Source organism: Magallana gigas, chromosome 3 (genome assembly GCF_963853765.1).
Source record: "Magallana gigas chromosome 3, xbMagGiga1.1, whole genome shotgun sequence".
NCBI lineage: Eukaryota > Metazoa > Mollusca > Bivalvia > Ostreida > Ostreidae > Magallana > Magallana gigas.
The window spans coordinates 33,086,297-33,111,979 of record NC_088855.1 but is presented as its reverse complement, the minus strand read 5'-3'; the positions used below and the strand labels follow the sequence as shown (position 1 = coordinate 33,111,979).

The 25,683-nt window shown below is 32.7% G+C and overlaps 1 protein-coding gene across 5 annotated transcripts; it reads right to left on the bottom strand.

Moving 5' to 3' along the window:
• Nucleotides 1-15,868: 15,868 nt before the first annotated feature.
• Nucleotides 15,869-24,386, bottom strand: Ace (angiotensin I converting enzyme). 5 transcript variants are annotated; one of them, XM_011441930.4, is made up of 12 exons: nt 24,368-24,386; nt 20,898-21,031; nt 20,568-20,692; nt 20,120-20,274; nt 19,653-19,885; nt 19,186-19,395; nt 18,097-18,370; nt 17,576-17,811; nt 16,878-17,022; nt 16,480-16,578; nt 16,239-16,361; nt 15,869-16,078 (listed from the first exon to the last, which is right to left on the bottom strand). In XM_011441930.4, coding segments are annotated over exons 1-12 (1,920 nt in total). In that variant the 5' UTR covers nt 24,370-24,386; the 3' UTR covers nt 15,869-15,894.
• Between the last annotated feature and the right edge of the window lie 1,297 nt (nt 24,387-25,683).

Here is a 25,683-nt window from a genome sequence, read left to right as displayed (position 1 = left end):
GCTCATATTTCCTCGTGTTAGCAAAGCTAGTGCCATGCTTCCTATTTTTTTGGGTGGTTTACATACATGTATGTTGTATATGCTGATAAGAGCATACATGCATTTTCCCACAGATTAGTCTACTGAGTATCTGCAAGTGTCTTATTAACAAAATTTGGCAATTTCTAGTATTGTTAACTACTTCTTTCTTATTTTAAGTAACGTATTCATTTCTCAGCAACTACAGTTTGGCTGACTATTGGAATGTCCTTTAAGTTAGTTAAGAATATTAATATAAAAATAGGAAAAGTAAAATTTGAAAAAAATAGTGACCACGCATCTAGTAAAAGAAAATCTATTCATTTGTATTAAATTCAAAATATCGCCACTTCCATAACCTCTACCCTGCAAACTCCATTATCAGGTTATGTTATTATAAACAACAACCCCTCTACGTCGTTTAAGCCATTAAAGCTCATATTTCTCATTAATACGTAGAAGTTTTTCCAGACTTCTTGTCATTTACACTTTAAAATCTTCGAAGGAAGCCCATGTTATTCTCTCGTGGATTTTCTATTTAAAAATTACATTGTACATTTTTTTACCTCTTGTGATTGTTCAAATAACGATTCTTATCATTTTGCAGATATTTGACCATGTATGATAAGCCACGGCCTCAACAATGTAACATTACGTGTACGGAAATTGATTTGAGAAGATAAATCAGGATTTATAATTATATAAACTGAATGTACCACTAGCAAGTTATTATTTGGCGCCGACAGTTGTCTAATGAGGGATTATAACATCAGTGCTAAACATTGTTACCCAATAGGCAATTACTGAAAATGGGAGGTCATCTTCATCAGAGAGGGAACTTTAAATATGAGTTTCATTAGTTTAAATCTCCCCATTTAAAAAATTGCATAGACAGTCCATCAGCATAAATAAAAAAAATAATATGTCCAGGGATTTTTTTGCTCAACTGAGCATCAATATCAACCCACCCGTAGCTACATGTAAATAGCTTCATTAAAAGGTACATGCAATTGCTTGATTCAATATTGATTTTACAAATGTTATGCATTGTGTCTTTTCCTTTTAATCTGAATTGTTTTCTGTGGGATCATTGCTCAACAAAATTCTGTTTTTGGTTTGCTTTCATTATATTTTCCTCTAGATTTCATCCTCATGGTTTTTTTTTTTTTGGGGGGGGGGGGGAGATAATGTACAATGTATTTATCATATATTTCTGTTTTCTAAAATGGTTGAAATGAGAAAGGGTTCTTCTGGAATAAATCATGAAATTCTTTGCCCCTGGGTCCCTGAATCTGACGTTTGGGCGCGGCTCTCTTGTTGCATGAAAATTGACAATAAAAAACTGTCAATAATCTCATTCATAAAGCGAAATACACATTCATAGCAGAGCAACACGGACCTCTAAAAAGATAGAAGAAGGATCAGGGGCTCGTAACATAAAGGGTACTTAAGTGTAAGACACTGCTTAAGTAGGACTTATGTACATTCTTAGACTTAAGTCCGTAACTAGAAGAGTGCTTAGCTAGGACAATTTACCCAAAACTTAGGCGGCCGGTGTTATATAGTGCCGTTTCCCCCTAGCCATCTTTCCCCCCGGAAATATGGCTATATAGCAGTTCTTCCCCCCGGAAAAATGGCTATATAGCAGTTTTTCCCCCACGGAAAGCTGACTATATAGTGGGCTTTCCCCCTTTTTATAGCCAGATTACCCCCACGGAAAACCTACTATATAGTGGATTTTCCCCCATTTTTACTTTCCGGCCATGTTTATTGCGGACCATTCGTGACAATAATTTGCAATAACTAATATGATATTAATTTCTCACAAAAAAGGATAATTATGGCATTTATTAATACATACAATAAATTACATGGTTTTTCAACCCCAAATATGAACTAAGGCATGCGCCTTCATAACATGCATGCGTCATCATCGTTTATTTCACCTGTTCTTCCCCCTTTTTGGAACACCTTTTCACGGATTTCGGAATACCTCGAATGTTTTTCATCTAATCGATGCTTATCTACAGTTTTGACTTCGACGTTATGAACACGTGAGAACACTTTTTAGTGAAAATACGCCGGTTTGCAATTGGAAATTTAATTTTCCAATGTATTACCATCAATGTATAAGTTTCTCCCAGGGAACTAACTGACCAATCTTGACTTAATGTTGTAGAGGAAGGGAATAAAAAGTGGAAATGTATTACTCCCTTCGTCCAAAAGGCTACCAATTTTAAATTAATACCGTTAGAATTGACGATTTTAAAAACAATTATATATTTCTTCTTCTAAATATCAAACGGGAGACAGGATGCAATGATATGATGAGAAACTGAAATGTTTTAGTTTTACTTTGATTGATGGGGTTCTAAATCATGGTTAAGGGGTATTTTAATTATGTATTAAAAGCATTTGTAAAGTTAGTGTTTACCATTTCGTTTTAAAGATACGTATATTCATATTTTTAAGCACATTTCTACGAAATGCGAGATATAATGATGTAAACAATTTAAAAAACATTGAAATGTCTTCACAACCAGAACAATGTCGGTATCTTCGCTGGTTACTTTGGAAAATGTGAATAGAGCATGAACTAACTTTACGTTTATATTGTGACTCACTATTTGCAAATTTTTCCACTTTTAAGTTTGCAGCGTGATTTATAAATATACTATTTTGAAAACGATGCTATCTAAATCAAGATATATGATTCAATTACCTAAAAAATGTATACTATTTGTTTCATATTTTTGCAATAAAGATTTACTTGTGTACCATATTATTTCTTTGAACAATTAAACAAGGGTAATTAAAAAACAAAAAAACAAAAACAACCAACACATATATTGTGATGAGCTGACTTTTTTTTTAAATATAAGCTTTTTCTTCTAATCAACTAACAAGTAAAAAAGTCGTATATATGCGCTTAGGTTGGTTATTTATTTTTGATTTTCGGTTTCTCCTTTTATGAATAAAAGTTCATTGATTTATTTATCTAATTATTTATTATATCATTAGTCATCTTATGAATTGATTAAATGATTTGAAGAATAATGAATTTTACCTGCGTACCTTTTTAAAAAATTTTGTTCGTAAATTTAAAAAAAGCAGACGAATTAAACGTAATTTTCAATCATTTTGATAAAGAAATATATGGGTGATTGTGTATTTTTAAATGATATTTTTACTTTTAAATGACCGTAAAAATATGTTCATGTGGTCATCTATTATAGTTTTTGAGATATGGGGCCCTAAAACATACATATTCTTTATAATTGGATTTCATACATCGGGCTCGAAACCAACAAAGGCTCCTACCCTGCACGGGGGCTTAATTTTTCGGTGTCATCTACTAGTGGTATACCACTATCACTTTGAAAATATGGTTAATTGGTCATCTCTAGAATTTGAGATTCGGGTCCACACTTATAGAACACTATTCAATCATATGGGGTTTTAAACATCGGGCCCTGAAACACCAAGGGCCCCTACCCTGAGGGCTGAAATTTTCAGCTTTAAGTAGTAAACCACTGCCACTATAAAAATATGGTGATATGGTCATCTCTAGTTTAAGAGACATTGGACCCTAAAGAATATGCACTATAATTATTATAATAGGATTTTAAAAATCGGGCTCTGAAACATCGGAAACAAAATTTCTCTAAAACAGAGGTTTAGCCTGGATGAAATTTTCACAAATAGACAAACAGTCTGATAAATTTATCAAGAAATTCTTAAAACATTCTCGTTTAATACAAATTTAGAACACAGAATTATGCATATAAGTGTATAACTTGTAAATCCTTTTTCGATAAGTTCTAGTTGTAATTCCGTTACACACATGTTCAACTTTCAGCATTGTCTATAAAAATAATAAATCGGCAAAACGAAACTTAACCTGTACAGATGAATGCTGATATCGAGTATGCAACCTGGGAGTGTAGAAACATTGATTTTAATCCTTACTGGATTTCCATAAATATTTTTTATAAAATCTGAACCAAAAACGCGAGGGAGAAACCCTACTATGGGGGAAAAGCTACTATATAGTAGCTTTTCCCCCCGGGGGGAAAGGCTACTATATAGTAGGTTTTCCGGGGGGAAAAGCTACTATGGGGGAAAAACTGCTATACAACACCGGTAGAGGTGACTTAGGTATGTCTTAAGTATGGTTTTCACACATTCAGAAGACTTATTGTTAATTATTTCAATTCAACACATGAATACAGAGTATTAATCACATTGTGATATTTACACAGAATAAATATCATAATACTCATCAATATAAAATTTTTGATTTGATTGATATAAATATTAACAGTGGTCATAATGATCTGTAATTTTTTCCATAAACCAGTAGTATGCAAGCGGACTGCTAAATAGGTTGTAAACACGTAATGGTCGGTTTACAAGTAGTAACTGCATATATAAACTTGCGAAACTTGAGAAATTAAAAAAGGATGTTTGAAGACAGAAAAAAACCTCTGCGATTTTAATGACGACGATTGCATCATTTCAGTATATCGACTTAATAAAGAAATCATACTCAGAATATATGAATTGCCTTATTGGTGAGGTAAGATGTAGAACAAAAGATAAAAAAAAGAAATCCACTATATAATTATATCAAGTTCTTACGGCCTCGCGATATTACCCCACAGGCAGTCTTCGAGAACGACTAAAATACTGAATATTCGTCAAAACAGAAACAACAACAATAACCTGAATATATTGCCCGAGATCCATCGCTTTGAGTTATGTACAAACGTATATATACTCCCTTGAAGTACTTTATATGCCACCTTGAATGTTGTGTATGTACAATGTACATTTAATTACATCTACCCCCATCTAATATCAAAGATGTCATGCACGTGTATCTATAAAAATATGATTATATTACCAATAAATTCCAATTCGACAAAAGAAATGAAAAATACGTTTATACTTTTTAACATAAACATGACTTAGCTAAGACATTGCTAAGTTTGCTTTATGTTACGGTATAAGACATACTTAAGCAGGACTTATGTAGGTCCCAAGATTCCGCCTAAGTCCTACTTATGACCCTACTTAAGTCAAAATCTTAGCATGCTTTATGTTACGAGCCCCAGGTGCCAAGGAGGAGTAAGCATTCCCTGCCGACCGGCCGCACCCGCCGAGTACTCATTATCAATATCATCAAAAACAGTTGAAATCGTAGTCAGTCCGGTGTATAAATTATGTCTAACAAGCATGAAAAACGTCAGGCAGCATATGTGTTAATGAAACACTGTACTTGCTGACAAGGTCATTGTATCGACCATAGAACTTCCGTAAAGATGATTTTAATCGAGATTTTTTATATTAGGTTTTTGATTATCTTGTTCCATCAATGACTTTATGCAAGTGTATGTTCTCTTGTACTGTGCATCTAAAACTCAATCAAGAGCCTAAATGGAATAAGGACATAGGCTTTAACCAATTGTGAAATACAGGATCTTTTAATCATGTGCGGTCGGGAGTTTTGCTGTAAAGCTAGCTAAAGCTATGATGTATACGAAATTTTAATCAGAGACTTGGACTTAATTAAAAATCTCTAGTCAGTTTATCACTCAGAATTTTATAGCTAATATGAGTTGCTTTATAGTTATTATAATAGCCTTTCATCCTGATAAGAGTCATCTCTCTTATCAAGCGTTCAATGCACCTTAAACTATCCATTCCGTCACAAATATGGAAAGACATCGACATGACATAGTATCATTATATGTATGCAAATTTCATAGACAAATCGTAAAAAAGGCACAATTACAACGGTCAACACAAAGCTGTAAATAAATTAATTTGTTATACTTTCATGTTAAATACTGAAATCTGATTGGTTAAGACGCAGTTAATAATATTTACTATTACCCTCAGCGTTAGCAACGCACTTGGCAACGGGTAACATTAAAAAATGTTACATGCGCGAAAATTATGCGCGTACGGTTCGCTGTAGAATTCACGTTATTCCTATATAAAAGCAGTAAAATTTTCTTAAAATTTTTAAAAAAGACATTCAGTATAACAAAATAAATAGTGCCTGTTTGGGAGGATAACAGTTGAAATTGACACCCCTCGAAAACCATTGTCAACCTCCGCTTCGCGTCGGTTGACAATGGTTTTCTCGGGGTGTCAATTTCAACTGTTACCCTCCCAAACAGGCACTATTTATATAATATTAACCGTAAACGTTATTGTTATTATTACAATACTAGTACTGAGATATAGTTTAAGCCTTATCAATTGTTTCAAAGTGGATTCAGTGGCAGCCGCAAATCTCAAACTTTTACAAGGATGTGAATAAAGCATGTATGCCTAAGCCCTGTACTGAGCTTGTTATTTTGCCAGTGCCAGAGCCAAGTCTATCTTGTAAATATACATACATTTGTACATCAATGATTTACATGTTATTATAGATATATCAAGAGCAAATCAAATTTTAAAATAATTTATTAAACCTAAGCAAGAAAACGTTTTCCAACTTTACAATAATTCAACACCAATAAAAACACAAAAATAAAACTACTAACAAGATCACACTATATACAGGCTAGGTGGCTTTCTCGGGGGCTACTCGCATAGAAAAATTGAAATCTCCTGAGCTGGCGCCTTCAGGAAATTATGTGGGTTAATATTAGATATTGGAACCACTTTAAGGGTATCCTGTTCACTAGCTTTCAATTTTAGGCTGATATATCAATTCCAGTACATTTTCATTTGATTTCTATCCATTGAAGCAAAAAAATGCATCGTATCACCATTCGCAATTCCAGTCTTTCTATTTCTTGATTAGAGACAAAAGGCAATGCGTAGATATCTTAAATGCACGGTAGCGTTCCCTAATTTTATTAAAACGCGTAGAAAAAGTCTATGTTATATCTGTTTCAAAACATTTTGTTGTTTGGAGCTTTTTCAAATTTTGAAGCTTGAAATTTATTGAGAAATACGAATCTCAAAAAAGAACTTGCCTTCATGAGAGAATTCACCTTTCACATCTTAATCAGTAAACAAGATAAAGGATTCTATATGCTATTTTAAAAACACATTTGTCTAAATATGTTGGATTGAAACCAAGTCTATTAATTTGCACATACACTGTCATTCATCAATTACAAACCGACAAAGTTTACACCTTGAATCGAAGATAAGATTTTTGTACATCACATGTTATCTCGGTGTTCATAAAAACTGCAAATTAATTATTACTGTACGTGCATGAGTTAAATGTGAAATTATTTACTAGAAAAGATATTCAAAAATCAGAATAAAAGATTCTAGTGTTATGAAATTGATACTTTCTTGCACCATGGACTACTGTGGAATCATTAGATTTCGTGGTGGCTCAATTTTCGTGGAATTCGTGGGTACCTCTCATCCACAAATTAACATCCTCCACGAATTAATAAATTAGGGTAATAAAGTCATATTTCCTTTGTAGGTTTAAGAGGATACACGAAATTACGTCCCAATGAACCTGTAAAATTTAAGCAATCCACGAAAATTGGCCCCCACGAAATTTAATGATTCCACAGTAACTGAAAGTATATAAATACCATAAATCTTACATGAATTATTCAACCTTTTGCACTCCGGTTGCATTATTATATAAATAGTGCCTGTTTGGGAGGGTAACAGTTGAAATTGACACCCCGAGAAAACCATTGTCAACCGACGCGAAGCGGAGGTTGACAATGGTTTTCGAGGGGTGTCAATTTCAACTGTTATCCTCCCAAACAGGCACTATTTATTTTGTTATACTGAATGTCTTTTTTAAAATTTTTAAGAAAATTTTACTGCTTTTATATAGGAATAACGTGAATTCTACAGCGAACCGTACGCGCATACTTTTTGCGCATGTAACATTTTTTAATGTTACCCGTTGCCAAGTGCGTTGCTAACGCTGAGGGTAATAGTAAATATTATTAACTGCGTCTTAACCAATCAGATTTCAGTATTTAACATGAAAGTATAACAATGTGTAATACTACCTGTACATGTATCTATTTTCGATATTTGATCTGGAAAGGCTTTTCGATATTAATGTAAATAAACAGGAATCCGTGATGATGTATTTAGCATCATACAAGTATGCCATATCGGTACAAATAATTCATAAATAACCCATCAAAGAACATGGAAGCATTCACGACGAGTTGTCAGCATATGCAAGAACAATCAACAATTGGATATTTTTGTGTGCGTAGAATATACATGTATTATAAAAGACAACAGCTGAACACCAACTGGCGTTTTTGGTCATGGCTTATTTATTGAAATTGAACATGCATTTTACCAACCGACCTGCTACCCAATTGGCTGCACAATAACGTTAAGATAACGTTAACGTTCAACCATTTGCCCATACTTTGTGTGCAACATATTGGCATAAATTCACTGCTAAAAAAGCAATTAATTAAATACAAACTTTAATGAAAACTCGAATACATGTCCTTTACAAAGCTTTCTATAGGATTATATTTTTTATGAAAAATAAATTAGGTGGGTGGACACCTTCAATTGAATTAAGATAATTGCAATGAAAATCAGACCCAGGGATTATCTGTAACTTTTATTTAACACTGAAAAAAAAATGATTGCAATCAATCAATCAATCAATCAATCAACACATCAACAAACATTTTTTCAATCAATAAATATAAATCAATCACATCAGCAATAGGGTTGTTCAATCAATCAATCAATCAATCAATCAATCAATCAATCAATCAATCAATCAATCAATCAATCCATAAATCAATCAATCAATCAATCAATCAATCAAACTGTTTGATCAATCACTATAAATCAATTACATTAGCAATAGGATTATTAAATCAATCAATCCATAATCAATCAATCTATCAATCAATATAAATCAATCAATCCATAATCAATCAATCAATCAATATCAATCATCATTGTCAAATGATGAATTGAGTCAATAAATAATCAATGGATCAAATAGTAGATAAATAGCGCTTTGCTTAAAGCTCGTTAATAGCTAGGCTAGGTAGACCCTGGGCACAGTTGACCACCTATTCCCACCTGGACATTTTGTGATATCAAGAGTATATTCGGAAATTAATGGCAACAGCATGATTAGATATCAAACTGGAATGCTTTGAAATATCTATGTGAAAAAAACTCTCAATCTATCGTTGATTTAATTATACAAAATCTGAAATATACAAGTCATCCATAATTGAAAAATTCGAGACGGACATCATTTCGCCAATCTATTAAATGCTTTTAGAACTTTTTTTTTATCGGTCAATATAATGCACAGACGTTCTTCACTTAGAAATTTTTCATAACAAAGATGCATTTAAAAGTACAGGATATTCCAGATTAACGTTATAGATTAGTTCAACCATTTGCCCATACTTTGTGTGCAACAAATTGGCTAAATTCACTGCTAAAAAAGCAATTGATTAAATACAAACTTTATAATGAAAACTCGAATACATGTCCTTTACAAAGCTTTCTATAGGATTATATTTTTTATGAAAAATAAATTAGGTGGGTGGACACCTTCAATTGAATTTAGATAATTGCAATGAAAATCAGACCCAGGGATTATCTGTAACTTTTATTTAACACTGAAAAATATGATTGCAATCGGTCTGGTATGCAAACGATGACATTTTAATCTGGAAGACAAATAAAAAAAATTCTTGGTTCTTTAGAACATGAGTAGAATGAGTGAAAATGATTAATTAGAGGTTGCTATCTGCCATTTAACACCGTTGTAATAAGCTTTATTTCCCATTTTTACTGATTGTTGCAAAAACCTTTAAATCCGAAATATAATACTTATGCATGCCATTATGTAATTTGCTGATGGAATTATGTAAATTTCATGGCGTGGGTATTCCTTTTTTTTCCTGTATGTACATATAACTGCTGATCACTGGGTACTTTAAAAGTAGTGATATTTTACAGTGTAATTTTTTTTAATATTAATACTTAAACGTGTGACATGGCGTTTGAAACAAAGGTATGTATAAAGTTTATACCTTGTTAAACATGATTACATAAGTAAGCACAATTCTTACTTTTAAAAAAAAGCCCCGAATTTTAGATTTTAGTTTTTAAAAGAGAGATTATGGCAAAGTTTTGTTTACTACATTTAATTTTCTTCTAATAGGAAAAAATATTGTCCTTTTCAAAATCTCGCAAAGTTTCTCCTGATGAATGGTGAAAAACAATATTCATTCAAATCTGCATAACTATCGAGATGCATATTTTGTAATGGACCAATTCATCATGTTTGACGTCATGCACATTTAATGAGATCTTTTCTGTAAAGTTTGCTTACATCACAGGCAGCTACAATTCAAACATGACTTGCGTTTTTTATGTGTTTTGTTCTTCACTAGCTGTAGAATTCCTTTTCATCATGAATTATTTCAAAATTGGATTGGCTTCAGAAAACTTGAAAATACATGTACAATCGAAATATATTAAATAGAGTAAATGCAAAGTCATATTACTTACGCTATCGTTCGAACACCGACCACTATAGGTGTGTAAACATGTAGATACCGCCAACAAAATTTGTTCATTAATAATATTCATACACGCTGTTCTGAGTGCATAAATGTCAACGACATTGGGTAACAATCAACGACATTATTTTTACAAAACGCCAAATAAATCTTAATCTCTATCTAAACTTAATATCTAGGTAAATCCTTTGTAGTGCCTTATGACGACAACTGATGATGTAATTCAAATGAAACTAATTCCAAATATCCTATGGTATTTTGTATGATTAATTTGGAGCATAAATCGCTTGACTATCTATTCTTTTTTTCCTCAGCAAAATCCTCTCTTTCTTCTTTTTCCTTTAGCAAGATGTTACAGATCTTATGGTTAAGTTGTTGATCACCCAGCCTCTTCAAACAGGAAATGACCGGTACATGTATAAACTGAATCTCAAAATTATCGGACTTGACATCATCTAATTTAAGCCTTGATAGATTGCACTGAATGTCACATCATTATACCTTCCTATCAAAATACCTTCCTAGCAAATGTACTATTGTACATATGATTTCAAAAATTGCATATGCAACACTGTATATGTATATGTCAAACATTGGAGCCCCCATTTTTTTTTAAAGATGTCATACACATGATATGCCAAATTGGTTTTGGGGAAATTTATAGAAATATATTAATTTTGTAAATCCGGCTTTTTTGACATTTTTCTTTGGGTTGAAAGTTTAATAAAATTTTGAATGAGAATAAGCTGTTACAGTCTGTGTGTCGTTCATTCCTCCATTCACAGATATTTAAAAAATATTTTGATTACTTAGATACATGTATATGTGAGCAGCTAGAAATGCAGGGAAATTATGTTGTCAAATATCGTAACAATTAACACAGTTCAATCAAATCTATTTGTAAATCTGTATTCATTGTGGAATAAAAAACTCATCAAAATAAATTTGAGAACATTTCCTGAAAAATCTACTTCTTATATGAATTTATAAAAGGAGATGTAGAATTCAAGTTGCACAGCGAGGCAGTCCTTACTGTTTACTAAATACGTATGGGGTAAAAGTCAGGACTAAGTTCTGGCCATATCTAGTATTTTACAGCTTTCATCTAGATATTTATTTTGAAATGACAAATATCTAATGAAATTGCCACGCCAAAATGCCATCCCTGTCTGAATCCACCCACTGTACAATGTATATCTGGCAATAATAGTTCAGTGCTCCCTACAGAAAAAGTGCTGTTACAAAAAGAACATGAACGTTAATTTCCAAGAAGCGGTGATTATATTGAACGTTAGACTATATATTATACCAATGGCGTGTTATTTCGTTATGTATTTGCAAGGTTCATGTACGAGTCAAGACTAATGACATTGCATATGTGTACTTTAGTTTAACATGTACATGTACAACCTCGTGCCTCGGGAATGTATGTATAGGCCAATGCCCATCCTTAAAAAATGCTTGTTTCGAATTGCCGTCTGGAGGTTTCTAGATCCAGGAGGGAGAAAATGATTTTTTTTCTAACTTAAATTTTAAGTAATTAAAATTGATAAAAAAAAAATTAAAAATCTCCTCAAAAAAAGTTTTTTTGCTAATCAAATTTTATCAGCGGGAGGGGGGGGGGATATTTCAACTAGGCGGAAGGCAATTATGTTTGTGAAATGTCGTGAAAATCACGTTTTTTAAAAAATGCTATGAAATGATCATGCAATAAAAACCAAGTTGAATCATTACATTAAATATGTGAAAAATTACATGTTCTCTCCTTTTTTTCGAATGCAGTATTTTTAAATGTTACGTTATTAAAAGAAGACTTAGTATAAAATTGTCGACCTTCATGTACGCAATGAAAGGCTGTGTGCAAGCAAAATGAGGAACCATTAAATTGACAAGATTCATTTAAGACAAGAAAAATGTGTTATGAAATATATATGTATTACGCAGATTTTACAACCATAATATATTACTAACCGTTTTTAAATCTTCAACAAAGGTTCTAAAAACGAGTTCTGTGGAAACATGGTTGCACTGTTCAGTAACTATCTATTTTTGTTTTCAAGTTTACATATATATCAAAGCAAGCACTAATTAGAGTAATTTTTTGCCATTTTTGATAGATAAAAAAAGTTTCTAAGGAACTAATTCTCTTGATACAGGTAAGTACAATAAGTACTTGTTAAAATTAACCTCATTCTTTTCGATCTATTTCATTGATATTTCTAAAAATAAAAGTAAGTTACGTGTGAGGTGAGGTATACATCTTTCTTTTGCAGCATCATGTTGATTTTAAACAAAGAAGACAACACTCCCACTTGTTTGTGGACACTTATGATACAGTGTACTGTCATCCAAGTGTTTACCAGAGGTTTATCATTTTCTTTCTAAAGGTGCTTAGAAGCAAGTGAATATTATACATCTTTTGTTGTGTCTGAGGTCAATACTATATAAATAATGGCTGTTTGGGAGGGTAACTGTTGAAATTGACACCCCGAGAAAACCATTGTCAACCGACGCGAAGCGGAGGTTGACAATGGTATTCGAGGGGTGTCAATTTCAACAGTTACTCTCTTAAACAGGCACTATTTATTTTATTATACTAAATGTCATTTTTAAAGAAAATTTTACTGCTTTTATATAGAAATGAAGTGAATTCTGCGGTGAATCGTACGCGCATAATTTACGCGCATGTAACAATTCGCTGTGTTACCCGTTGCCAAGTGTGTTGCTAACGCTGAGGGTAATAGAACAGATAACCAACTGCGTCTAAACCAATCAGATTTCAGTATTTAAAATGAAAGTATAATAAAAGGATTTAGCTACCCGAGAAGTTATAACAAAGGTTCACCGAGCCTTAAGACCGGGGTGAATAAAATGTACTTTGAGGGAACACGCGATACATGTATATCATTGTAATGATCGAAAAAAAACCCAATAAGGGTTTTATCACATGATTCTGTACGAAAGTTGAATAGGGCTTCATAAAAAAATAGTTTTATCTCGTAATTACGAGAAAGATCTAGTCACTACAAAAAAAAAAAGAAAAAAAAGAAAAAAAAAAGATTTCGTTAATACGAGTCAATTATCTCGTTATTACGAGAAAAGATCCGACTCGTAAAAACGAGAAAAGATGTCAGATTTTCAGATTATAATCTCCGTAAGGAAGCTGTATTTGTTTGTGTCAATTTCTTTGGATAAAAAGAGATGATACATGTACATGTATGTCAATGTAGAACGACGCCCCCCCCCCTTTTAAATCACTTTCAGTTGAACTTTTCAGGCACGTGGCGTCAGGGGAGGCACCTTCTCTCGCGACAAACACTTTTCTTAAATTTACATATATATAGAAAACTTAATTTTAATTTGAAGGAGTTGCGTTACATTGTTTCAAAAGTATATTTCTGTAAGTTCTGTTATTTTTTTTTTTGTCAAATGATCAATCTAATGTAGAAAGCCTAGACCTATCAATTTATATATATATATATATATATATATATATATATATATATATATATATATATATATATATATATATATATATATATCAGGCTTGGGGTAATGCTAAATGTAATGGTAATGCATTGCAATGCATTTTCCAGGCTCCTCGGATCACGATGGTATTTCTAATGCTGTCTATCATATTTTTATGCTGCCAAATAATTGTAATCGGCGCATACATTTGTTAACTGCATACTGCACTATAAGTCTATAAAAGGTCCTGACAAGCACGCCAAATGTAATTTTGTTACTGTTGTTTTTTTTTTTAATTTTGTATTCCTTGAGGAGGTCAGGTTAATATCAATTTTGTATGTGTAAAGAAAAGGAGGGCTAAATGATCGCTGCATAAATGTTTGCTAAGGAACATTATTTTGATGCAGTTGTCGAGAAATCATTTATACAGTTATAAAATGCCGCAGATAATATTTCTCTTTATATGGCCATGGGTATGAATTTCTTTTGCAAGTAAAATTCGTCAACTAAAAGTAAAAGCAAATCATTCCTTGCCATTTCGGAACGCACCAAAGTGTGCGATTTTTCCCATTTAAAGTCAGTTGTACTTTTCACTTTATAAAATTGATTGAACATTCGTTTAAAAGGAAAACTTGCTTAAAACTGATTTCAATAGCACGAGTTTTGACACGCTGCCCTTCTATTGAGATTATTGTAATTTTGTTTTTTACATTTTTACACCCGTTACAAACCCACGAAGATCATTGCATAATAATCTTCCTACGTTGAATAAAGATTGAATTGGTTTTTTTTTCTCTCTGTTTATGTAAAAATAACATTCCAATAATATTGTTCATCCTTTAGAAGCAAATTAATATGTAAGATTACCTCCAACATAATTTTGCTTGACAGGTGTAGCACGTGGAGTCAACATATAACTCAATAGATATGTTAAAGGATGGTAGTTGTTTTTGATATCACAATATTGGAATTGAAATTTTCGAGGAAGGTATTACATGTAACAGGAAAATTGTTTGATTCAATTAATATGTGTTGTACTAACGTTCATGAGTTGTAATTTTATTAAAAGTAGGTTTTAAAATATGCTCAATTGAAGTTCAAAATTTATGCACGTCAACTTCAAGGTCATGCCAGAGGTCAAATATGATGTCACCAACAATTTATATTAATTTCACTTCGGTCAAGTGTTTTAAAATCTCAATCGAAAAAGCTTGTGTTTCCCTTTTTTAATTGATACTTTTCACTAACAAGGCCATTACAATCAATGCCAAACTGTTTAATTTTATTTGAATTTAAATCAAATTCTTAATTTGTTTTGGAAACCAATTCAAATATGTTTCGGTGCATTTAATTTCAGAAACAAATGGATGTTTTAATGAACAGAAGCATTTTATTTTCACTGAAGAGAGTTTTGTAATCTTATGGTTTGTTTGAAGCAATGCGAGAAATAAATTACTTTCATGCTACAAAACTTCAGGTGTCATTCCATAGAACAAAATTTAAAAAGTTTACAAAAATTGAAGGAAGAAAATGATGGCATAATGTATGTGTTGTGAATTGTCTAAATTTTGAATGGATTGTTTACTACTTAACAATTTTTTTTAAAAATTATATTTTTATTTATAAACAAATTGTTAATTTGTAAAATACACAGATCTACATTACATATTGAAGTGTTTAGCGTATACGCTTAAAAATGAAATGTGCCAGCAAGGGTCGTTGTCTTATGTAGTGTATTGTAACGTCTTCCAACGATAATTGTCCATGTATTTTACTTATTATATAATGGTGCGAGGTTAATATCGCTTAATTCCAACGGCTCTGGATTGAAAACGATTCATACAAAGGAAGGTTTTGATGAAATTTATTTAAACTATGCCCGTTCCCAATTTATCCCTGCTTTCGCCCATCCTACATCCCCTTTGTTTTCTTTCATCAAAAAATCGATTAGAGGCTGAAAGTACTTCTTGAAGGGTTCGGTCCTGATATTAGTGTCCCCTGTCATCTGTTTCAGGGCCTCTTTCCAGTGTTTACTCCCACCTAGTTTCAACATATTCCTGAAATCACAAAATTAATTTTTTTTTTGTTTTTTAAAGATTAGAAAAGCTAGAAATACAAAAATGTCACACGTTCATAGGTTTAATATCAGCGGATATTGTAGCAGATATAGAAAATTACCAAGTTCATTTCGTCACTATGTAAAAGATTTACACTTACAACAGTTTTACTCCTGCTTCCTTTGACCTGTAGAAATCACAAGTATACAAAGGCCCTGTATGGCCACTGGCCTGACACATTGACTCATAAAACTGAAACTGTAGCAGGAAGCTGGCAAAATATCTGAAAATTATATATCATTAATTAAAATCCTTTTATAAGAGAAAAAAAAGAGACGAAACAAAAATACAGTTCATTATTACATGAGTTACACGAGAAATGGCGTAAGAAATGAACTCACATAATATATTGGCTGTTGGCGGCTACATGGAACTTTGCTCCGGGATCAAAGTCCGCATTTGTTCGAGGAACAGGGGAGGTCACTCCTTGATATTCCAATCTTGGAGGAGAGAAGTTAGAACATTAGCTTTGAAATCAATGCATTTCATGATATGAAGGAGAACTAGCGGTCCACTAAATGACATAGAATTCTGCGGAATACAATGTCTAATTTACTGCAAAATAATGTTTCAACGATAGCAAATTCAAGGAATTTTAATATGAACCACCATTTAAATCATTATAATTTCATAATCTATATACATGTGATAACAAAAAAATCCAATAACTTAAAAAAAGTGTAATTATAAATAATCGGGACGCCTGAATAGCGGTCATAATTTTCCACAGAAATAGCACCTCATTTTCCACCATTCTTCATTGTACTTGTCCGGGGTGATTTCTCCACTAAACACCCTCCATCTCCACTTGTCCACCAGATAGCCGAACGGAAGGAAGGCCAACTTTAGAAGCGCTTGGTTCATCAGATAGTTGATGTCGGACTCTGGGTAATAAGCCACATTGCATTCAGGGTTATTTCCAAATAATAAACAGAGAAAGCATTTAATCTTATTCATATATCTTTTGATTTTAGTAAAACTTCGGTAATCGGTGTTGTTAATTTTGATGCATCGTTCGTTTTCATCGCAACATCAATGTATTTTTCTTACGTTGAAAAATATGCATGCAATATTAGAATACCAGATGATCCCTGTGCAAATTTTGACTACCGACTTACATGTACAAAGCAACGGTTTTCATATTATTTGATGGACATTAAGTCGGACAATCTGTCATTCATGTGCTATGCAATACCCCAAATTATGTAAAATCATTGTGTCAGAATCTACCCTTGCTGACTCTCTCATTGAAGATTTCACTTTACATGCAATAATTATGATGCATTTATTGATTTCTTTACACGAAATTATGAATAATTAATATGAAGTTTGAGAATAGAAAAATTATATTTGTAATTTTTCAAGAAACATTCAATTCGTATAATTTTCGAAATTTAACATATAAATCTATTAATGTAAAAAAAAAATAATAACTACTTTTCTTTTCTTCCTCTGAAACATTTGCGTCCTCCAATAATCCGAGCGTCTGGAGATGTTTGCGTGAGCGCACCGACAGGGCTATGGTGTCGCCGATGGCCTCGTGGAATCCCCCATTGGCGCCCTCCCTGTACACTGTCGGTCGGTGACGGTACGCCATGAAGTACTCGATGTGTCCCATCTCGTGGTGTATAGTTTGGAAGTAGTTCATGTTAACCTCCGTGCACATTTTTATTCTTCAAAAAATAAAGCCATTGAAAAAAATTGGTCGTTGAATTGGTGTCATATTGTACATGTAAATTTTGAATTAATAATTATTGAGCGACTCTAAATGCAAATTTGTCACACTGAAAATGTTGATTTAATTTGCATTTACAACAGACCAGTATAGTCGATATGACAAAAACATCAACAAATAGGCAGTTTTCATACTTAATTTTTAGGGTGTTTCTAAATATATATATACCTTTATCAAATATATACATTCGCGCAAAATACTGTCATATTGGCTTTGACTTTACCTGAAAGTATCGTTATTATAGAAATCAAAAGCTGAGGCGTGGCATTGTACTTCACGGTCTTTTTCCGTCGGGCGGACAAGCATGGAATGTCGCCAGAAATCCGGGACCATTTTATACAGTCCTAAGGAGGTATAGAACTCCTCTGCTCTTCTAAACATGTTTCCAACGTTGTATCCTTTCTCTTTCAAAGCCCTATTCATATCCGGTTCCTTTACTTCCGGATATGGCTGTACTATGTCAAAAATGTTGTTCCATTCCTGGGCCCACATGTTACCTATTTGAAATGAGTGACGTTATAGCAATGACTTTGAATTTTTTTTTTATTTAATGGATGTTATTAAACTCCTACAGGATTTTATAGAAAATCCTAAATAAAACCTATCAATTTTTTCTTCGGTTCTAATAATGAACCTGAGATTTTTTTATTTTTTTCAATTTAACTTAATTGTGCAAAACTATCCAAACTGCAAAATTACACTCAAGAGGGGTGGGTGTGTATGGCCATTTTTGACTGTCTTGATCAACTTTAAAAAAGAAAAGCAGTACTAAAATTTAAATGCTAAAATTTATAAGCATTGTATGTTTAATCACTAAAATTAGTTTTAGCTTAACTTATTAAAAAATGTTTTAAAATACAAGGTTTATATGATGGTTATTATTTTACCATCCAGACTCTTTAAGGTGGAATGCTATACCTGTTGATATCAATGTTGATAAAAGAACACAATTATCAAATTACTTTCACCGTCTTAGAATTTTCAATTTTCACGATTTTTTTACCAAAAAAATATTTTGGAAAGGTAATAATTATAAAAGACCCAGCAGGATTCGAATTCATAACTGACGCTCTAACCAATTGCGCTATATTTTCAGGTAACAAATTAGGAAAAGAAAAGAATTATGAAGCAATAATTGGTTTGATTTTATTGTTTATTTCGATCGAAAATACGTCACAATATGGAGATGTCCAATACCACCTTAACTGAAAGTGCTAGCAAAGCCATTCAGTTTTATCCGTGCTTGAAAGAAGAATCAAAGAACATTAACTCTATCGATGTTATTAAACGATTATTATCTGAAGGAAATTACCTAGTAGATGAGCTGGTATACTTCCATCTTTTGGAAAGTCGAAGTCTGGATGGTTTTTGGCGTAGTAGGTTTCCAACTTCCGGCGAACGTAGCTGTGGAGCTGAACGTACATCGGTCTAAGCTCTTGCCATAAATCTTCCACAATTTGTACAAGTTCAGGGGTATCAAAAAATTCCCTCTGTCGCCACGCGTCCCCAAGGTCCTCAAAACCTGCATTGTATGGCGGGATATTAAAAAAAAAAATAAAAAGCTGAAGATATAATTACGGCGGCTATGCAAATTTTGGTGTCTGATGAAACACATTCCCTGAACACGTATGTATTGGATATATTCTATTTTCAGATTTTAAAAAAATGCAAGATAAATGACGTGTCTTTCAAAAAATTGAAAGAAATCAGGCTGATGGTGATAATGACGATGATGATGATGATCATGATTTCAAAATGAAACTGTAGACTGTTGCGTACCATGTTCCAAAGCTCCAGTATTTTGTAGTTCTACAAACTCTGTGTAAAGGTTTGCCATTTTCTTTCCTGTAGCATCCCGCCATTTTACCCATAATTCTGACAAAACTTTCGGATCACGTGATGACTCAAACAGATTAGTAATGCCGGGTTCCAGTTGAAGGGTTGTGCCATTATACTCAACGGTCCCTCTTCCATAAATCTGTTCCAGTTTTGTTTGAATGTCATTCACTTTTCTGTTGAAGAAGTGAAGTAGTTTTATAATACGTTAATATATATTTTTCAAAGACTGTATATATGAAATGAAAAAAGAACCCAGTCATGCTTTACAATTCTGTATTTGATAAATTCCTTCTTATAAAATAATTTAGACAAGCAAATCAAAAGACAATATGACCAATTTACACTTACTTTGGATTTGCATTGCCCTTTATATAATTAAAGAGGCATTTTTGGTGTCATGAACTCACCTGAGTTGTTCCGGATTGGAAGGATCAATGTCGTATGATAGAATTCGGAGTTGGTGCCGAGCATCCTCGGACAATCCGGGAAACTTTAGTTTTTCAGATGCTTCTTTCACACAAGTGCTTTTCCATTGTGAAAAGTCTATATTTACTTTATTGAGCTAATGATAAAAAGAGCACGTTTGTGAGTTATAATTATTCAGTTTTGTAAGTACGTCAGTTTATGCACAATTAAGAGGAATAACAGACAACTGGAAATCGAAAAAAAAATGCTCAATGTCAATGCATCTGAACACTATTTCTTTTCAGCTACTTCTTTGAAAAACTGCTGTTTCACAATATATTTAATTTGACAAGACGAATTGAAAGTAGAAAATGACAGTATGATTTTATAGTGCGGTCGTTAAAAAATCGCTTCTGAAATCCACCTTTTAATAAGATTCATCAAGCGTACCTTTTCTGCATTCTCCTCCGAGAGGTCCGTTTCATAATTCCAGCTTGCAAAAGAAATCTTTTCCAGCCATCTTCGTAACTCCTCATTCTTCGTTGTCAGCCATTCGGAAACTTCAGTATCTATCCCTAGAGTAAAAAAAAAAGAAAGAGAAAATCTGTCTCATAAACAAAATGATACAGACATTTGATACAAGAGAGATAACCCTCCTTTTTCAAAAGAAATTTCAATTTTATTGCCACAATGTATTTTGAATTTGCATCATTTTAATGTAACGTTGCCAATTAATGTTTTGATAACATCATTTTAACAGTTTGGATGTGGTAAGCTTACGCTGTCTCCTTTGCTGAAGGACCTGCCTAAGCCACTGCTGACTGTCATGGCGGTGTCTGGCAATGACACACGTGCATAACACGCAGAGAACGGACAGTCTCCACAAAGCCTTCATCGCATCTTGGAACGTCCACCTGAGAATGGTTAGAGAGCAAGGTCACCTACTCTGTATGCAACAAAATCACCGACCAATGATATTATAATTATTATTTATTATTAAAATTATCTAAAAATGGTAATTTAAGGTTAACCCCCCCCCCCCCCCCCCCGGCCGAAAAAAAAAACAAACAAAACCCAAAACACGGATTAGGGTTTAGACGACTTTGTTTTGTATTTTTTTTTTTTTTTGCTGGTCAAGAAAAGTCTGCCCCCCCCCCCCCCCCAACACACACTTTCAAAACGATGCTACGTGCCTGTTGAAAGTATATATAGTGTTCAACAGACATATCGTTTTATATACATGTAGCTATGTATTTATCAATCGATACAGTATGTATTTATCAATCAATACAATATGTATTTATCAATCAATACATGAAGAGTGATAACAAATTCAATTTAAACACCTGTTATATAGTTAATGTAAACAAACAAATACTTTAAATAAGCATTTACATAGCTTCAACAAATAGTAATTCCATGAAATCATCAAGAATACTATACATGAATGGGTAAATGTCAAGTGTAATAACCAGTTTGTCTGAACTTAAAATCTTATCACCTAATATGTACCAAACACATAAGTATATAATGTAAATATGATATATTGAACTAAAACTAACATGAAATATTAAAACCACAAGGAATTACTACATCCGATTAACTACCAGTAATAATCATGGCGAAATAAATTGGACCTTAAATGCACAAAATGTGATCTATTACCTGATTTGGCTAAATCGTCGCTTTATCTACGATGAAAAATTACAAACTGTGGCCCGCTTAGGGTCGTCATTAGAACGTACGTACAATACGTCTGCTAGTCCCGGATATATACTTGTACATCGATAATAAAATGATTGCATATATGTAACACGTTTTCATAAATAGATCGATCTTTTGAAAGTGTGTTGTATATAAAATAATGAAATTAATGCGTTCAGTTGATGATCTGTATAGTAAAAACGATAGTTTTGTTTCGTCATACTAGACTAATTTCTATCATAATAGTATGGTACTTAGGTAAAGAAAATCAGTCTAGGCCTATTATAAAGGGTTTACCAGCACCAGATGTACATTATATTACAATCTAACTAGATCTTACAAAAATTCATTAACTCTCCCTCTCTCACTTTCGTAAAATGAAGGAAAAATAACTCCAAAATATAGCAGTGTGCTAAAGACTATTGTAAACGCGCTCCCCTTCTCTCTCTCTCTCTCTCTCTCTCTCTCTCTCTCTCTCTCTCGTGTCACATAACTAATTTTTACTTAATTAATTAGCTTAGCCAATGGCATTTCATACTGTACGTATCTGAGTTTTTGATGTTGGCGAAGGACTCCATATGTGCACATATATGTATAGATAAGATTCAATTGATATCTATAGGAAAGTGCATTCGCATGACTACAATACTCATTCACGCTCTCATCAAGCGCTTCAATAACAAGCTATCAAGAAAACTTATTCAAATAAGAGAGAGAGAGAGAGAGAGAGAGAGAGAGAGAGAGAGAGAGAGAGAGAGAGAGAGAGAGAGAGAGAGAGACTCAGGTACATGTAATCACACACCATAGGACTTAGACAAACTGACGTTTTACAAACTTAGAAGTGCCACATACCTCGACTTTCTCTTCTCTGGTTTGTTAAGTCTGTTGTTGTTTACCCTGGAGGTACACTGAATCGGACCTTTACAATTTTTCCGACATCTTGTGACGCGTTTTATCTATTCAATCTACCTGCTCAGGCGAATCGCCATTCAAGCGGATAGGGTAAAGACATTTAAATTTTCGATATTCTGCTTTCTCCCAAATATTATGTAGTGTAGAACAATTGTTATGAACCACTTACCTTTTTCTAAATCTCATTCAAAACATTACTTTAAACGAATAAGAAAATGACGTCATAATGCAAATATCCGCCAAAACCGACAGTACTATAACGTGCGCTTACTAGTATCTCATATTATTCTCATAATTCTGCCTTCCCAAAACAATTAAACAGATATAAATGCAGATCTGTTTAATTAAAACCTAGACAGGGGAACACTTATATAGACTTACGCCTGCATATTAAATTCTAACTAAGATTCAAACTATAATGACAATAATATATAACCATTTTTCTTGTTAAAAAAAACCCGCAAAGCAATACAGAAATTAATATAAAAATGAAACCCAAGCAAACTCTCAGTTCTTCCCATTATGTGCGGATTTCATAAAATGCGTTGCAACTATTTGCAAATAAATAATTTTGAAGAAAGTCCGTTCAAATGACAACCAGCCACTTTCTAACTTATATATATATGTGTATATCAATTAAAAGACAGACCAATTTAAGAATCAACGATTAAAAAAAAACCTCATACCCCCCCCCCTCCCTTACACCCACCACACCCACTCTCGTATACATGTATTTAAGTATAAAACCGAAACGCGAAAATGCACATTTCAAAACAACAATCTTATTTGGATACTGTATGCTGTTGTAAGATACTAGTATAATAACATCAAATTTTTTTTTTTGTCTTTTCTGAATTTTATTTCAGTAGGTCATATGAAGTATAAATTATATGCGTTTATGTAGCTATGTGCTTCATTAATTTAATAAAAATATAGAATTCAATAACGACAGAATTATCAACTCACGCTTGTTTAATGAAATTTATAAAATCTTATTGTATATAACTTATTTTTATTTTTTTCGCACCTCAAAATTGCACGATGTCGTTATATAAAAATCTAAAAATAACGAACGCAGCTTAACTTTCAGAAAAAAATTATTTTTGAGTGGTATAAATTGCTAAACACATAGTAACTGTAATAAATCGGGTTCATTCTGGTGCAAGTAAATGATTATTTAGTAAGTATAAAATTATTACATTTGTAGCCCTCATCAACATGTTCCTCTTGAAATAATAAAGAGGTTTCCTGTATTTAAAACAAGCCATAAACAAAATAGTACCCATTCGGTTCAAATCTTCTTGTATAGGAGCGAAGAAGCAGACAAAGTAGTGAAGAAGATCTTCGCCATCCTTGCTCCTTCGTTGTTGCTTTATAAGCTTCATTCTCGCAGTGTTCATACTTTCATTTATTAATTATCCACAAATGATATAGACATACGGTTATAACATTTACATGAGTGTGATAAAATATCAAATCATGCAAGCGTTAAACGTTAAAGCCTCTCTCTCTCTCTCTCTCTCTCTCTCTCTCTCTCTCTCTCTCTCTCTCTCTCCATACTTACGTTTTACGAACACGAAGAGAAATGAAAGCCTACACAACTTCAAACAAAAGTACACTCTTGAAATACTTACATATATATACGTATCTCGACCGTTCTCTGGTCTTTTGAGTAGTGAGATTTTAAAGCATGCACACTTGCATTTTTCTTTTCATTCATATTAATTGGGACACCGATCCGCAGGATGTGTGAAATCATACGCAATTCAATACCCATGTGTTGAAAAAATGACCGTAGTTCTGTATGAAATGATGTGTTTATTATTAATAACAAATAAAAAATCCGATTGATTGTATTTTATTAAAATTGTACAAGTCTTTAGATGGTATTTGTAGTTGTTTTTTTTTGGCATTAAAAAGCAAGATTGGAACCAGAAAAACCCAGAATAAAAACATTGATTCGTGGTACATGTAGCATAAACTTAATTAATGCAAGCTTCTATAGAATCACATTTCTTTTGAGAAAGCAATTTTTTACCTGTTTATTGGATGTAAGAAAAATATTGCAGAAAGAGAACTTGATTTTCAATATACAGTTTAGTAGAACTATCACATGTAGATGAATTCGGATTAATAATTGGCGGCTGAAATGCGTTAAAAAACCGCATCTCTTATGATTGTCAGATTAGATTTATGGTATATTTTCATAAAAATCAAAACGCACATTAAAAATTACGAACATTCAATATCTGTAAGATCGAGTAGTAAATATATTTTTTCTAGCATTCACAAAACTGATTCTTATATCTAGATAAGAAACCAGATAAATTGGTTTCCTTTTGTGTGCATAAAAGGGACAAATAAGGTTACGCTGAAGTGGTACTTTCATCCCTTGTGACCTGATTCTCGTGGAGCCATCATCAAGAGCTGATGTAAATGAGAGTTAGAGATTACCTTTTTTCATTTTTAACACGTCCTTAACTACCAGGCTGAAGCTAGCAGCCACTAACAGCAGCCACTAAGACCGTAGAAGCTAGCAGGCAATAAGGAAATTCATCAAAGTACTGAGAGTACTCGAACAAAAAATTATATTTTACTTTTTTATCGACATGTCTTAATTGATATCAAAATGATTAATGCTCAGTAATTTGTACGAGCATTGACGACTTCCGAAGCAGTAAAGCTCGCCTAGATAAGAGTTATAAATGCGTCTTTGTTGGATAGAAATGAAATACGTTTATACGAGTCATAAGTTATGAAAATAATGTTATCTTAAGTGTAGACTTATTGATACAAATAGAAAAACTATTATAATATACATCGTATAAAGTGATATGCAAACGTTTTATGATATAAAAGACATGATAAATTAAAGTAAATTATAAAAGGCATAAAATGATACAAATACAATAAAAATCCAAAGCCAATCCAGTGTGGCAAGATAATTTGT

Excerpts from the sequence above, each read along its gene's own strand:
- Ace (XM_011441928.3), bottom strand. Across the intron at positions 18,371-19,185 it reads TATACCAGCTCATCTACTAG|GTAACATGTGGGCCCAGGAA; the intron begins GTAATTTCCTTC and ends CATTTCAAATAG. Across the intron at positions 17,023-17,575 it reads TTCAGAGGAAGAAAAGAAAA|AGTCCGACATCAACTATCTG; the intron begins GTAGTTATTATT and ends CTTATTACCCAG.